This window comes from Larus michahellis, chromosome 28 (assembly GCF_964199755.1).
Source record: "Larus michahellis chromosome 28, bLarMic1.1, whole genome shotgun sequence".
In the NCBI taxonomy this organism is placed as follows: Eukaryota; Metazoa; Chordata; class Aves; order Charadriiformes; family Laridae; genus Larus; species Larus michahellis.
Window position 1 is genome coordinate 1,204,511 of NC_133923.1, and position 14,184 is coordinate 1,218,694.

At 66.0% G+C, this 14,184-nt stretch overlaps 1 protein-coding gene across 1 annotated transcript; it reads left to right on the forward strand.

The window, feature by feature from the left end:
* The first annotated feature begins 4,163 nt into the window (after positions 1-4,163).
* MYH14 (myosin heavy chain 14) lies at positions 4,164-14,102 on the forward strand. Its single transcript, XM_074567472.1, has 10 exons — positions 4,164-4,214; positions 4,963-5,013; positions 5,423-5,584; positions 5,862-5,990; positions 6,524-6,612; positions 7,251-7,371; positions 7,875-8,071; positions 9,915-10,023; positions 12,129-12,301; positions 13,698-14,102. Exons 1-10 carry the CDS (start codon positions 4,164-4,166, stop codon positions 14,029-14,031), a joined length of 1,416 nt encoding a protein of 471 aa, XP_074423573.1. The 3' UTR covers positions 14,032-14,102.
* Positions 14,103-14,184: the final 82 nt, after the last annotated feature.

Below are 14,184 nucleotides of genomic sequence, written 5' to 3' on the forward strand. Positions count from 1 at the left end.
CGGCGCGTCACTTCCGGGGCCGCACCGGAAGTTGAGCGCGGACCATAGAGCCGGGGTCCTCCAGCCGCAGACACACCCGCCCCCGCCCCCCCCACCATAGGGATGGGCCGGGAGCCGCCACCGCCCCCGCGGGGACCCTCAGGGCGCCCCTCGCAGGGCCGGGGGACGCTATAGACCCCCATAGCGACCCCCATAGCGTTACAATGCCTTATAGACCATAGGGAGCCCCTATAGACCCCCATAGGGAATGCCATAGGGACCCCCAGGGTGCCACAACACCCTATAGACCCCATAGGGAACCCTATAGACCCCCATAGGGATCCCCAGGGTGCCACGATACCCTATAGACCCCATAGGGAGCCCCTATAGACCACCATAGGGACCCCCATACTGCCACGATACCATATAGACCCCATAGGGAGCCCCTGTAGACCCCCATAGGGAATGCCATAGGGACCCCCAGGGTGCCACAACACCCTATAGACCCCATAGGGAACCTCTATAGACCACCATAGGGACCCCCATACTGCCACGATACCATATAGACCCCATAGGGAGCCCCTATTGACCCCCATAGGGACCCCATAGTGCCATGATACCCTATAGACCCCATAGGGAGCCCCTATAGACCCCCATAGGGAACCCCCTGGGGCCAGGTTCCCCCATAGACCCCACTATAATGCTACAATACCATATAGACCCCCATAGGGAGACCCATAGGGCTAGGATCCCTACAGACCCCCATAGGAACCCCCATTGGGCTGCAGTCCCCTATAGGCCCCATAAGGACCCACATAGGGCCAGGATCCCATATAGATCCCCATCGGGACCTCCATTGGGCTGCAGTCCCCTGTAGACCCCTATAGAGACCCTGTCATGCTGGGATCCCAATAGGCCCCCGTAGGGACCCCTATTGGGCTGTAGACCCCTATAGACCCCAGCAGCAACCCCCATAGGGTCAGAAGCCCTATAGACCTCCATAGCGATCCCCACAGGGCTCGGATCCCCTGTAGAGCCCCATAGGTACCCCGTAAGCGTGCGCTGCCCTATAGACTCTCACAGGGACTCCCATAGGGCCACAACCCTCTATAGAACCCCTGAGGGATCCCCTATAGACCCCTGGTTATAGATCCCCATGGGGTTCCCCGTAGGTCTGGGATCCCCTATGGAGCCCCATAGGGATTCTTGTAGTGCCTGGTCCTCCCATGGGCCTCCATACTGGCCTTCATGCCCTATAGACCTCCCCCTACAGGGGATCCCTATAGGGCTAGCATCCTAATAGGCCCCTATAGGGATCTCTGTGGGCTCCGGGATCCCCTATAGACTACCCCTAGGGATCCCTATAGGGCTCACATCCTCTATAGACCCCTATAGGGTCTCTATGGATTATGGGATCCCCTATAGACTATTTGGCCCTATGGGGTCTATAGGGGACCCCCTACAGAGCACCCCCAGGGATCCCTATGGGGCCTGGATCCTCTATGGCCCCCTATAGCGATCTCTATGGGCTCAGGGATCCCCTATAGACTACCCCTAGGGATTCCTATAGGGCTCGCATCCTCTATAGACCCCTATAGGGATGTCTTTGGGCTGTGGGATCCCCTGTAGACCCCATACAGCCAAACTGGCCCTACGGTGTCTATAGGGGATCCCTACAGACCATTTGGCCCTATAGGGGATCTCCATAGGTCCCACATCCTCTATAGCCTTCTCTAAGGGTCTCTATGGGCTATGGGATCCCCTATATACTATTTGGCCCTATGGGGTCTATAGGGCATCCCTAGAGACCATCCCTGTAGGGGATCCCCATAGGTCCCACATCCTCTACAGACCCCTACAGGGGTCTCTATGGGCTCAGGGCTTGTTGCCCCACGTCAATCGGTGTTGGCCCGTGTTGGCCCGTGTTGGCCCATGTCGACCTGTGTCACTCCATGTTGACCCGTGTTGCCCTGTGTTGACCCACGTCGACCCACGCTGAGCCATGTTGACCCGTGTCAATCTGTGCTGGTCCATGGCGGTGCCATGTTGAACCTCGTTGACCCATGTGTCTTGACCCGTGCTGACCCATGGTGCTCTGTACTGATCCGTGTTGACCCATGTTGACCCATGTTGACCCACGTCACGCTGTGATGCTCCATTTTGACCCACGTCGACCTGTGTTGATCCACGTTGACCCGTGTCAATCTGCGTTGACCTATGTTGGTCCAGTGTTGATCTGTGGTGACCCATATTTTTTGACCTGTGTTGGCCTGTGTCACTCCATGTTGACCCACATCAGTCTGTATTGACCCATGTTGACCCACGCTTCTTGACCCACGCTTCTTGACCCACGTTGACCCATGCTTCTTGACCCACGTTGACCCACATTGATCTATGTTCATCCATGTTAACCTGTGTTGACCGGTGCCGGTCCCTGCTGACCCGTGTTGCTGCTGATCCCCGTTGAGCTGACTTGACCCACATTGCCCTGCATGGACCCATGTTGCCCCACGCTGATCTCTGCTGGTCTGTGTTGTTGATCCATGTTGACCCGTGTTGATCCTTGTTGACCCACGTTGACCCGTGTTGACCCGTGTCACTCCGTGTGTCTCCATTTGGACCCATGTGTTGCCCCATCTCAGCCTGTGTTGCTCCATGTTGATTTACGCTAACCCGTGTTGACCTGTGTTGACCCGTGTTGACCCGTGTCACTCTGTGTTTCTCCATTTTGACCGATGATGACATCACTCTGCACAGATGACCTCAGGAATGGCCATTTGTATGACCCATTGACCCTCTTCATGTGCCCACCATGAAGGTCCCCCCACCCTCCCTGGGCCTTCCCCCCCACGGGGGTGTGAGTCAGTCACAGAACCCCGCAGTGACATCACTGCCGTGCCCTGCGATGTCACCAGTGTGATGTCACAGTCACACCCAACCCCCACACCCCCCCCCCCCGGCCCCTCCCTGCCTGGGTTTGCCCTCTGTGGCCCCCTAGCTGGCGCTGTGACATCACAGACGGCGGCGTGACATCACAGACGGCGCTATGACATCACAGACGGCGCTATGACATCACCGCACTTCCCCACCATCCAGGGAACATCTCAACGGCCGTGACCTTTCGGGTGCCCCCGGGGAGGTGCCTGGATACCTGGGTCCCTCGGGCGAGGGCGGGTGGTGGCACCCAAGGGTTGGAGTTGGCGGAGCTGAACTGATGTCCCGGGACATCTGGGTGCCCTGGGGGGTGGGCGGGCCCTGGGCCCTGTGGGTAGAGCCTGGGGGTGGGGTGGGGGGGTGGGGGGGGGAGGTGCCCGGACGCTTGAGTCCCTCCCGTGCCCGCGGCGTGGGTGGCACAGGGTGTTCCCGGTCCCCCCCCGACCCTGGACAACCGGGTCCCACGAGCTCAGCATCGCAGGGACGGACACCCAGCAGGTGAGGGCCCCCCCCCCCCAAAAAGGGACCCAGGCGTCCGGGCAGCCCCCACCCCACCTGTGTCACCCCCCCCCCCCCAAAAAGGGACCCAGGCGTCTGGGCAGCCCCCACCCCACCTGCGTCACCCCCCTCAAAAAGGGACCCAGGCATCCGGGCAGCCCCCACCCCACCTGTGTCACCACCCCCCCCCCCCCAAAAAGGGACCCAGGCATCCGGGCAGCCCCCACCCCACCTGTGTCACCCCCCCCCCCCCAGAAAGGGACCCAGGCGTCCGGGCAGCCCCCACCCCACCTGTGTCACCCCCCCCCCAAAAGGGACCCAGGCGTCCGAGCAGCCCCCACCCCACCTGTGTCACCCCCCTCGAAAAGGGACCCAGGCATCCGGGCAGCCCCCACCCCACCTGTGTCACCCCCCCCCCCCCGAAAAGGGACCCAGGTGTCCGGGCAGCCCCCACCCCACCTGTGTCACCCCCCCCTGAAAAGGGACCCAGGCGTCCGGGCAGCCCCCACCCCACCTGTGTCACCCGCCCCCCCCGAAAAGGGACCCAGGCTTCCGGGCAGCCCCCACCCCACCTGTGTCACCCCCCCGAAAAGGGACCCAGGCGTCCGGGCAGCCCCCACCCCACCTGTGTCACCCGCCCCCCCCCAAAAGGGACCCAGGCGTCCGGGATGACGCTGCTTTGGGGGGGGGGGGGGTGTTATTGTAGGATCTCCCCAAGGTCTCTGTTGTTCCAGGCCCCCCCAGTTGGTGTCATGGTGGACGAGAGGGACAAGGGACAATGTGGCCCCCCCAGGCTGGTGCAGGTGAGTGGGACCCAGGCGTCGGAGGGGGCCACCCAGGTGTCCGGGGGGGACCCAGGAGTTCGAGGTGGGGGGGAAGGGGGGGCGGGGAGGACACCCACTCTAGGGGCACCCAGGCATCCGGGGGGGACCCAGGCGTCCGGAGGGTCCCAGGAATCTGGCGGGGCGGGGGGGGGTGTGTGTGTGTGTCTCAGAAATCTGGGGGGGTCCCAGGCGTCCGGGGGGCACCCGCGTGTCTGGGGGAAGCCTCAACCCCCATGGGGGGACCCAGGGGTCGGCGGGGGGGGGGGAAGGGTAATGCCCCCCCCCTCCATGGGACTCAGGCGTCCGAGCTCCCTGCCCCCCCCCCACTCCTTGGCTGGGGGACCCAGGCATACGGGCGCCCCCTCCCCCGGCCCCACTGGCCCCAGTCCAGTCCCTGGACTGGAATTAGGGCACGGGGCGGGGAAAGGGAACCCAGGCGTCCGGGCCCTCCCCTCCCCCCCCCCCCCCCACCGTGGGAAGGGACCCAGGCGTCCAGCCATCCCCTCCGCTCCCCCCTCCCGAGGGGACCCGGGTGTCGTGTCCCCCCCCTGCCCCCCCCCGCCATGGGGCTCTAAGGGGTGGAGCGCAGACGCCTGGGTCCCAGGGGACCTGGGGGGGGATGGAGCAGGGTCCCTCGGACGCCTCGGTCCCCTCCCAGACGCCTGGGTCCCCCCCGGCTACCTGGGTCCCCTCCGCGGCCACCCCCCTTGTCCCCTGCCCCCCCCAGGCAGAGCATCGGCGGGAGCTGGAGGAGGAGCTCCGGGACCTCAGCAACCAGGTGGGCGGGGCCTCGGAGGGAGGGGCGGGGCCAGCACCTGTCAGTTACCGCTGTGTCCCGCCCCTCTCCACGGCGGGGTGGGGCAGGGGGCTGTCAATCATCCTGGAGGCGGGACATGGGGGTGTCTGTCATCCCAGTGGGCGGGACATGGGGGTGTCCATCACCTCGGTGGGTGGGACAAGGGGCTGTCAATCATCCTGGAGGCGGGACATGGGGGTGTCCATCATCCCAGTGGGCGGGACATGGGGGTGTCCATCACCTCGGTGGGTGGGACAAAGGGCTGTCAATCATCCTGGAGGCGGGACATAGGAGTGTCCGTCACTTTGGTGGGCGGGGCACGTGGGGTGTCCATCACCCGGGGGGGCGGGGCATGGAGCTGTCACTCACTGCCTGGCCCCGCCTGCCACAGGTGGCAGCGCTGGGGCGGAGCCTGGCACAGGAAAGGGGGCGGAGCCTGGCGGCAGGCGGGGCCCTGCGGGCGCTGGAGATTGCGGTGGGCAGAGCCCGGGCCCGGGTGGGCGGAGCCTGTCGGGCACGTGACCGGGCCTGCGAACGCCTACGGCAGCAACAGGTGGGCGGGGCCAGGGGGGTGGGGGGGTGCGGTCATGGCGAGGGGCGGGGTGGTCTTGGACAGGGCGTGTCAGGGCAGGGGGCGTGGCTGGGGGAACCAAAGGGGCGTGGCCAGAGGTGGGCGTGGCCTGGGAGAGCAGGCACGGCCGGGGGGGGGGTGACATCCAGAGGTGGGCGGGGCTTCGTCCCGGGCTGGGGGCGGGGCTTGCTGGACGGGCGTGGCCACTGAGTGGGTGTGGCCTCACGTGGCCCTGTTCCCCCCCCCTCCCCCCGGGCAGGAGGCGGGGCAGCTGCTGTGGGCGGAGCTGGAGGCCGCCCGTGCAGCCCGGGTGGGGGCGGAGCTCCGGGCGCAGGAGGCGGAGTCTCGGCGCCGCGTCCGGGAGGCGGAGCTGGAGAGGCTGCGGCAGGTGGGCGGGGCCACGGCGAGGGGGCGGAGCTAAGGGAGCCGGGGGGGTGTTAAAGGGGTTTGGGGGTGGGGCTAAGCAACCTCGGGGGCGGGGCTAAGGAAGCCGGGGGCGGGGCTATTGGACAGATTGGCTGGGCTAAAAGTCAGAGGGGCGGGGCTAAGGGATGTGGGGGCGGGGCTGAAGAGCAATGGGATGGGGCTGGGGGCAGGGGGCGGGGCTGAGGATCAATGGGGTGTGGCTCTAGAGGCGGGGTGGGGCGGGGCTAAGGAGCAGTGGGGTGGGGCTATGGGGGGGCTAATGAAAAATGGGGCGGGGCTACGGGACAGGGGCGGAGCTATAGAATAAGGGGGTGGGGCTCTGGGGTGGGGGTGGGGCTATTGAGTGGGGGCAGGGCTAATGGGCTGGGACTATAGGTCAATGGGCGGGGCTAAGGCTCCATGGGGTGGAGCTCTGGGGCAGGGGGCGGGGCTGTGGGGCGTGGTGGGCGTGTCTCCCCGGCGGGGGGGCGTGCCCACGCCTGTCCCACCCTGCAGGCAGTGGCGGCGGCCCAGCATGCCCGGCGGCGGGCGGAGCGGGAGCGCGATGATGTCGCCGCCCACGTGCCCCGCCCAGCCAGCCCCACGTGAGTGTCTGCCCCGCCCCGGCCACGCCCACCCCGGCCACACCCACAGACTTCTGTATGTCCTCTATGGGACATTCTCTATGGCCCCCATGGCCTGTCCCCTATAGCCCCATGGTGCATCCCCTATAGCCCCCCCCAGACTGTCCCCTATAGCCCCATGGTGCATCCCCTATAGCCCCCCCCAGCCTGTCCCCTATAGCCCCATGGTGCATCCCCTATAGCCCCCCCCCAGCCTGTCCCCTATAGCCCCATGGTGCATCCCCTATAGCCCCCCCCAGCCTGTCCCCTATAGCCCCATGGTGCATCCCCTATAGCCCCCCCCAGCCTGTCCCCTATAGCCCCATGGTGCATCCCCTATACCCCCCCCCCAGCCTGTCCCCTATAGCCCCATAGAGCATCCCCTATACCCCCCCCAGCCTGTCCCCTATAGCCCCATGGTGCGTCCCCTATACCCCCCCCAGCCTGTCCCCTATAGCTCCATGGTGCATCCCCTATAGCTCCCAGGCATTTGTCCCCTATAGCCCCATGGTGTGTCCCCTATACCCCCCCCCGGCCTGTCCCCTATCGCCCCCCTTGACACATCCCCTATAACTCCCCCCCCCACAAAACGGTACCCGTCCCCCTGGCTCCCCCTGCAGCCCCTATAGCGCCTATGGGTGCAGGGGGGGCCAGGACCCCGGGGTGCTGCAGGCGGCGCTGGCGGAGCTGCGGGGGCACAACCGGGCGCTGCAGCAGCGCCTGCACCAGAGGCAGGCCCAGGTCAGGCACCTATGGGGGCCATGGGGGGGCACCCATGGGGGGCACCTATGGGGGATGTATGGGGAGCGCAAGGGCACCTGGTGGGAGATTGAGGGGGGATGTGTGGGGACATGGGGGGCACACACGTATGGGAGGATGTATAGGGGGGATGTGGGAGGGTTCATGGGGGGGTACCTATGGGGGGCACCTCTGGGGGATGTATGGGGGGCAGCGGTGGGGGGATGTGGGGCACCTGGAGGGAGACTGAAGGGGGATGTGGGGGGCACACACATATGGGGGGATGTATGGGGGGGAAAAATGGGGTGAGAGGGAGGAATCTATGGGTCCATGGGGGGGCGGCTATGGGGGCTGTACAGGGGCACCTATGGAGGGATGTGTGGGGAGCACGGGGGCAGCTGGAGGGAGACTGGGGGGGGGCGGAACGTGGGGGGCGCAGAGGTACGGGGGGGTGTACGGGGGGTCACCTACGGGTGCTGTGGGTGCCATGGGTGTGGTGGGTGCAGGTGGAGGAGCTGCAGCGCGCGCTGGCGGCGGCGGGGGCGCGGGCGCAGGAGGCGGCGGGGGCCCGGGCCCGGCTGGAGCGGGAGCAGCGGGCGCTGCGGGGGCGGCTGCAGCACCCATGGGTACCCCCCGGCCCCGCCGAGGCCGCGCTGCGCGCCCGCTGCCACCACCTCCAGGAGCTCCTGCAGCGCGAGGCCGGGTGAGGCGGGGAACACGGGTGGGCTGGGGTGGCCCCAGGGTGGTCCAAGGTGGTCCTGGGGTACTCTTGGGTGGTTTGGGTGGCTCCAGGGTGGTCTTGGGTGGCCCCAGGTTGGTCTAAGGTGGTCCCATGGTGGTCTTGGGTGACCCCAGGGTTGTCAAGATGGTCCCGGGGAGGTCCAAGATGGTCCCAGGGTGGTCCCAGTGCGGTCTTGGGTGGCCTCAGGGTGGTCCTAGGTGGTCCCAAGATGGTCTCAGGGTTGCCTAGGGTGGTCTAACGTTGTCCCAGGGTGTTCTTGGGTGGCCCCAAGGTGGCCCAGGGTGGGCCCAGAGCGGTCCTAGATGGTTTCAGGGCGGCCCAAGGTGGTCCAAGGTGGTCCCAGGGTGGTCTTGGGTGGCCCCAGTGTTGTCCAAGATGGTCCCAGGTGGCCCAAGGTGGTCCCAGAGTGGTCTTGGGTGGCTCCAGGGTTGTCCAAGATGGTCCCAGGGTGGTCCCAGGGTGGTCTTGGGTGGCCCCAGGTTGGTCCTAGTTGGTCCCAAGATGGTCTCAGGATGCCTTAGCGTGGTCTTGGGTGGCCCCAAGGTGTCCCCAGGGTTGTCCAAGATGGTCCCAGGGTGGTCCCAGGGTGGTCTTGGGTGGCCTTGGGTGGCCTTGGGTGGCCCAGGGTGGTCCACAATGGGCCCAGGGTGGTCTTGGGTTGCCCCAAGGTGACCCAGGTTGGTCCCAGGGTGGTCTTGGGTGGCCCCTGGTTTGTTCAGGGTTGTCCAGGGTGGTCCCAGGATGATCTTGGGTGGCCTAGGGTGGTCTTGGGTGGCCCAGGGTGGTCCAAGATGGTCCTGGGGTACTCTTGGGTGGTTTGGGTGGCTCCAGGGTGGTCTTGGGTGGCCCAGGGTGGTCCAAGATGGTCCCAGGGTGGCCCAGGGTGGGCCCAGGGTGGTCGTAGATAGTTTCAGGGTGGCCCAAGGTGGTCCCATGGTGGTCTTGGGTGGCCCAGGGTGGTCCAAGATGGTCCCAGGGTGGTTTTGTGTGCGCCCAAGGTGGCCCAGGGTGGTCCCAGGGTGGTCTTGGGTGGCCTCAGGGTGGTCCTAGCTGGTCCCAGGTGGTCCCAATATGGTCTCAGGGTGGCTTAGGTTGGTCTTGGGTGTTCTTGGGTTGCCTTGATTGGTCCAAGATGGTCCTGGGGATAGTCTTGGGTGGTTTGGGTGGCTCCAGGGTGGTCTTGGGTGGCCCAGGGTGGTCTTGGGTGGCCCGAGGGTGGCCCAGGGTGGGCCCAGGGTGGTCCTAGATGGTTTCAGGGTGGCCCAAGGTGGTCCCATGGTGGTCTTGGGTGGCCCAGGGTGGTCCAAGATGGTCCCAGGGTGGTTTTGTGTGCGCCCAAGGTGGCCCAGGGTGGTCCCAGGGTGGTCTTGGGTGGCCTCAGGGTGGTCCTAGCTGGTCCCAGGTGGTCCCAATATGGTCTCAGGGTGGCTTAGGTTGGTCTTGGGTGTTCTTGGGCTGCCTTGATTGGTCCAAGATGGTCCTGGGGATAGTCTTGGGTGGTTTGGGTGGCTCCAGGGTGGTCTTCGGTGGCCCAGGGTGGTCCAAGATGGTCGCAGGATGGTCTTGGGTGGCCCCAGGGTGGCCCCAGGGTGGTCCAAGGTGGTCCCAGGGTGGTCTTGGGTGGCCCCAGGGTGGCCCCAGGGTGGTCCAAGGTGGTCCCATGGTGGTCTTGGGTGGCCCCAGGGTGGTCCTAGATGATCTCGAGATGGTCTCAGGGTGGCCCGAGGGTGGCCCAAGTTTGTCCCCGTGTCCCCGGGGCGTCCCTGCGGGTGTGGTGGGTGACGCGGGGCGTCCTCCGGTGCAGGGCACGGGCGGCGCTGAGGCGGGCAGCGCGGGCGGCCGGGCGGCGGCTGCGGGTGCTGCTGGCGGAGGCGGAGGAGCAGCGGCTGCGGGGGGAGCGCTACCGCCTGCAGGTGGGGTGACGTCACCTGTGACATCACCGGGGGGGGGGTGTGACATCATGGAGGAGGGGGGTGACATTGTGTGTCGCTCCCATGGGGTCCCTGGCCAGGCAGGGGGGAGCAGAGGCGGCGTCACCCCGTGTCCCCCCACACCCCGTGTCCCCATGTCCTCGTGTTCCCACGCCCCGTGTCCCCGTGTCCCCACACCCCGTGTCCCCATGCCCCGTGTCCCCGTGTCCTCGTGTCCCCATGCCCCATGTCCCCATGTCCCCACACCCCGTGTCCCCGTGTCCTCGTGTCCCCATGCCCCGTGTCCCCGTGTCCCCACACCCCGTGTCCCCGTGTCCTCGTGTCCCCATGCCCCGTGTCCCCATGTCCCCACACCCCATGTCCCCATGCCCCTGCATCCCTGTGTCTCCATGTCCCCAGGTCCCCACTCCCCGTGTCCCCCTGTCCCCATGCTCCATATTGTCCCCGTGTCCTTATGTCCCCACACCCTGCGTCCCCATGTCCCCATGCTCCGTGTCCCCGTGTCCCTGTGTCCCCACACCCTGCGTCTCTACTCCCCGTGTCCCAGTGTCCCCATGCCCCCGTGCCCCATGTCCCGATGTCCCAGTGTCCCCACACCCTGTGTCCCCATGGTCACGTTCCCATGTCCCCACACCCCATGTCCCTGTGTCCCCGTGTCCCCATGTCCCCACATCCCCACGCCCCATGTCCCCGTGTCCTTGTGTCCCCGTGCCTCATGTCCCCACATGTGTCCCCACGTCCCCACGTGTGTCCCCGTGTCCCCACACTCTACGTCCCATGCCCCATGTCCCCGTGTCCCCACGCCCCGTGTCCCGCGTCCCCACGCCCCATGTCGTGTGTCCCCATGTCCCCCGTCCCCACACTGTGTGTTGCGTGTTGCGTGTCCCCACGTCCCCACACCACATGTCCCCCATCCCCACACTGCGTGTCCCCATGTCCCCGTGTCGCCATGTCCCGTGTCCCTGAGGTGTCCCCACACCACGTGTCCCCATGTCCCCATGCCCCGTGTCCCCACGTCCCCTGTCCCCACATTGCATGTCCCCACATCCCCACACCCTGTGTCCCCGTGTCCCCTGTCCCCACACTGCGTGTCCCCCATCCCCATGTTCCCATGCCCCATGTCCCCATGTCCCCTGTCCCCATGTCCCCACGTCCCCACACCCTATGTCCTTGTGTCCCTCATCCCCACACCCTGTGTCCCCCGTCCCCACATCACGTGTCCCCACATCCGCATGCCCTGTGTCCTCTGTCCCCGCATCGCATGTTCCTGTGTCCCCATGTCCCCTGTCCCCACACCGCGTGTCCCCCCATCCCCATGTCCCCACACCCTGTGTCCCCGTGTCCCCACACTACATGTCCCCATGTCCCCTGTCCCCACAGCGCGTGTCCCCATGTCCCCATGTCCCCACACCGCATGTCCCTGTGTCCCAACACCACATGTCCCCATGTCCCCTGTCCCCACACCCTGTGTCCCCATGTCCCCACACTGCGTGTCCCCATGTCCCCTGTCCCCACACTGTGTGTCCCCCCATCCCCATGTCCCCACACCCTGTGTCCCCGTGTCCCCACACTGCGTGTCCCCATGTCCCCTGTCCCCACAGTGCGTGTCCCCATGTCCCCATGTCCCCACACCGCGTGTCCCTGTGTCCCAACACCACATGTCCCCATGTCCCCTGTCCCCACACCCTGTGTCCCCGTGTCCCCACACTGCGTGTCCCCATGTCCCCTGTCCCCACACTGTGTGTCCCCCCATCCCCATGTCCCCACACCCTGTGTCCCCGTGTCCCCCGTCCCCGTGTCCCCCCGTCCGTCATCCCCACGCCCTGTGTCCTCGTGTCCCTCATCCCCACGCCCCGTGCCCCCCGTCCCCGCATTGCACGTCCCTGTGTCCCCGTGTCCCCCGTCCCCATATCACGTGTCTCCACATCCCCGCGCCCCATGTCCCCGTGTCCCCTGTCCCCACACCATGTGTCCCCACGCCCCGTGTCCCCATGTCCCCCATCCCCACGCCTCATGTCCCCATGTCCCCACGCCTCATGTCCCCATGTCCCCGTGTCCCCACGCCCCGTGTCCCCGTGTCCCCACAGGCGCAGGCCAGCGAGGCAGCAGGACGGGCGCTGGGGGAGCAGGTGGCCGCGGTGGCTGCGGGGACGGCCCGTGCCCAGGCCCAGGGCCACCACCTGCGCCAGGTGCTGGAGGACCTCGGGGACGGGGCCGCGGCCACCGCGCGCCATGTGGCCACCCTACGGGCGCGCCTCAGGTGGGACCCCCAGGACCCTATAGCCCCCTATGGGCTCCTATAACCCCCTATTGCACCCTATGGGCTCCTGATAGCCCCCTGTGGGCCCCTGTAGCACCCTGTGTGCTCCCTATAGCGCCCTATGGCCCCCTATGGGCCCCTATAGCACCCTATGGGCTCCTGATAGCCTCCTATGGGCACCTATAACACCCCCCGGGACCCTATAGTACCCTATGGGCTCCCTATAGCACCCTATGTGCTCCCTATAGCACCCCATGGCCCTCTATGGGCTCATTATAGCCCCCTATGGCCCTTATAGCACCCTATGGGCTCATATAGCACCCTATGGGCTCCTGATAGCCCCTCTATGGGACCCTATAGCACCCTATGTGCTCCCTATAGCACCCTACGGCCCCCTATGGGCTCCTTGTAGCCCCCCTATGGGCTCATTATAGCCCCCTATGGGCTCCTATAGCACCCTGTGGGCTCCCTATAGCACCCTATGAGTGCTTATAGCCTGCTATGGGCCTCTATAGCCCCCTATGAGCTCCTTACGGTCCCCTATGGGCCCCTATAGCTCCCTATGGTCCCTTAACAGCACCCTATGGGCCCCTGTAGCCTCCTATGGGCCCTTATAGTCCCCTGTGGGCCCTTATAGCACCCTATGGGCACCTATACCCCCCCGGGACCCTATAGCACCCTATGGGCTCCCGATAGCCCCTTTTGGGCCCCTGTAGCATCCTATGTGCTCCCTATAGCATCCTATGTGCTCCCTATAGCCCCCTATGGGTCCCTATAGCCCCCTATGGCCCCCTATGGTCTCCTTGTAGCCCCCCTATGGGACCCTATAGCACCCTATGGGCTCCTGATAGCCCCCCTATGGGATGCTATAGCACCCTATGTGCTCCCTATGGCATCCTATGTGCTCCCTATAGCACCCTATGGCCACCTATGGGCTCATGATAGCCCCCTATGGGCCCTTATAGCACCCTATGGGCTCCTATAGCCCCCTATGGGCCCCTATAGCACCCTATGGGCCTTTATAGCCCCCTGTGGGCCCTTATAGCACCCTATGGGCACCTACAGTCCCGTCCCCCCCCCAGGACCCTATAGCACCCTATGGGCTCCTGATAGCCCCCCTATAGGACCCTATAGAACCCCATGGGCCCCTATAGCACCCTATGGGCTCCCTATAGCACCCCATGGTCCCCTATGGGCTCCTTGCAGCCCCCCCATGGGCTCATTATAGCCCCCCTATAGGACCCTATAGCACCCCATGGGCCCCTATAGCCCCCCTATGGGCACCTATAGCCCCCTCCCCACAGGGGGTCGGGGAGGGGCCGTGTGGGGCATTATGGGATAGCGGGGGGCTCTGGGCCCCCCCCCAACTCCTCACTGATTGCCCCCCCCCCCCCAGGTGTGACCCGCTGACGCTGTCCCGCACGGTGCGCCGCATGCTGCGGGCGGAGGACGAGGACAGCGAGGACAGCGGGGACAGCGGGGACAGCGGGGACAGCGGGTCCCCACCCTGGGCCCTCAGGGAGCCCCTCGAAACCGCCCCCGGCGCCAGGGGGGGGCTCGAAACCGCCCCCAAGGAGCCCCTCCCAAAGGTTGCTGGGCCTCGGGGGGGCCTGGAAACTGCCTCTGCCCTTGGGGGGACCCTCGAAACTGCCCCCAGCCCGGGGGGGACCCTCGAAACCTTCTCCAGCCCAGGGGGGGCCCTTGAAACTACCCCTGGGGACCAGCCCTGAAAGGGCCTTTGAGCCCAAGGAACCCCTAAAAACTGCCCCCCAGGGACCCCACCTCCCCCCAGCAGTAGGGGTGGGGCTTATTTGGGGTGGGGCTTTTTTGAGGGGGGTGGGGCTTGTTGGGGGTGGGGCTTGTTGGGGGCGGGGCTTGCCCAT

Bases quoted from the DNA above. Each gene is read 5' to 3' on its own strand.
- MYH14 (XM_074567472.1), top strand. From the start codon at position 4,164: ATGGTGGACGAGAGGGACAAGGGACAATGTGGCCCCCCCAGGCTGGTG. The intron at 5,585-5,861 runs GTGGGCGGGGCC...CCCCCCGGGCAG, and splicing joins AACGCCTACGGCAGCAACAG to GAGGCGGGGCAGCTGCTGTG. The intron at 8,072-9,914 runs GTGAGGCGGGGA...CCTCCGGTGCAG, and splicing joins CTCCTGCAGCGCGAGGCCGG to GGCACGGGCGGCGCTGAGGC.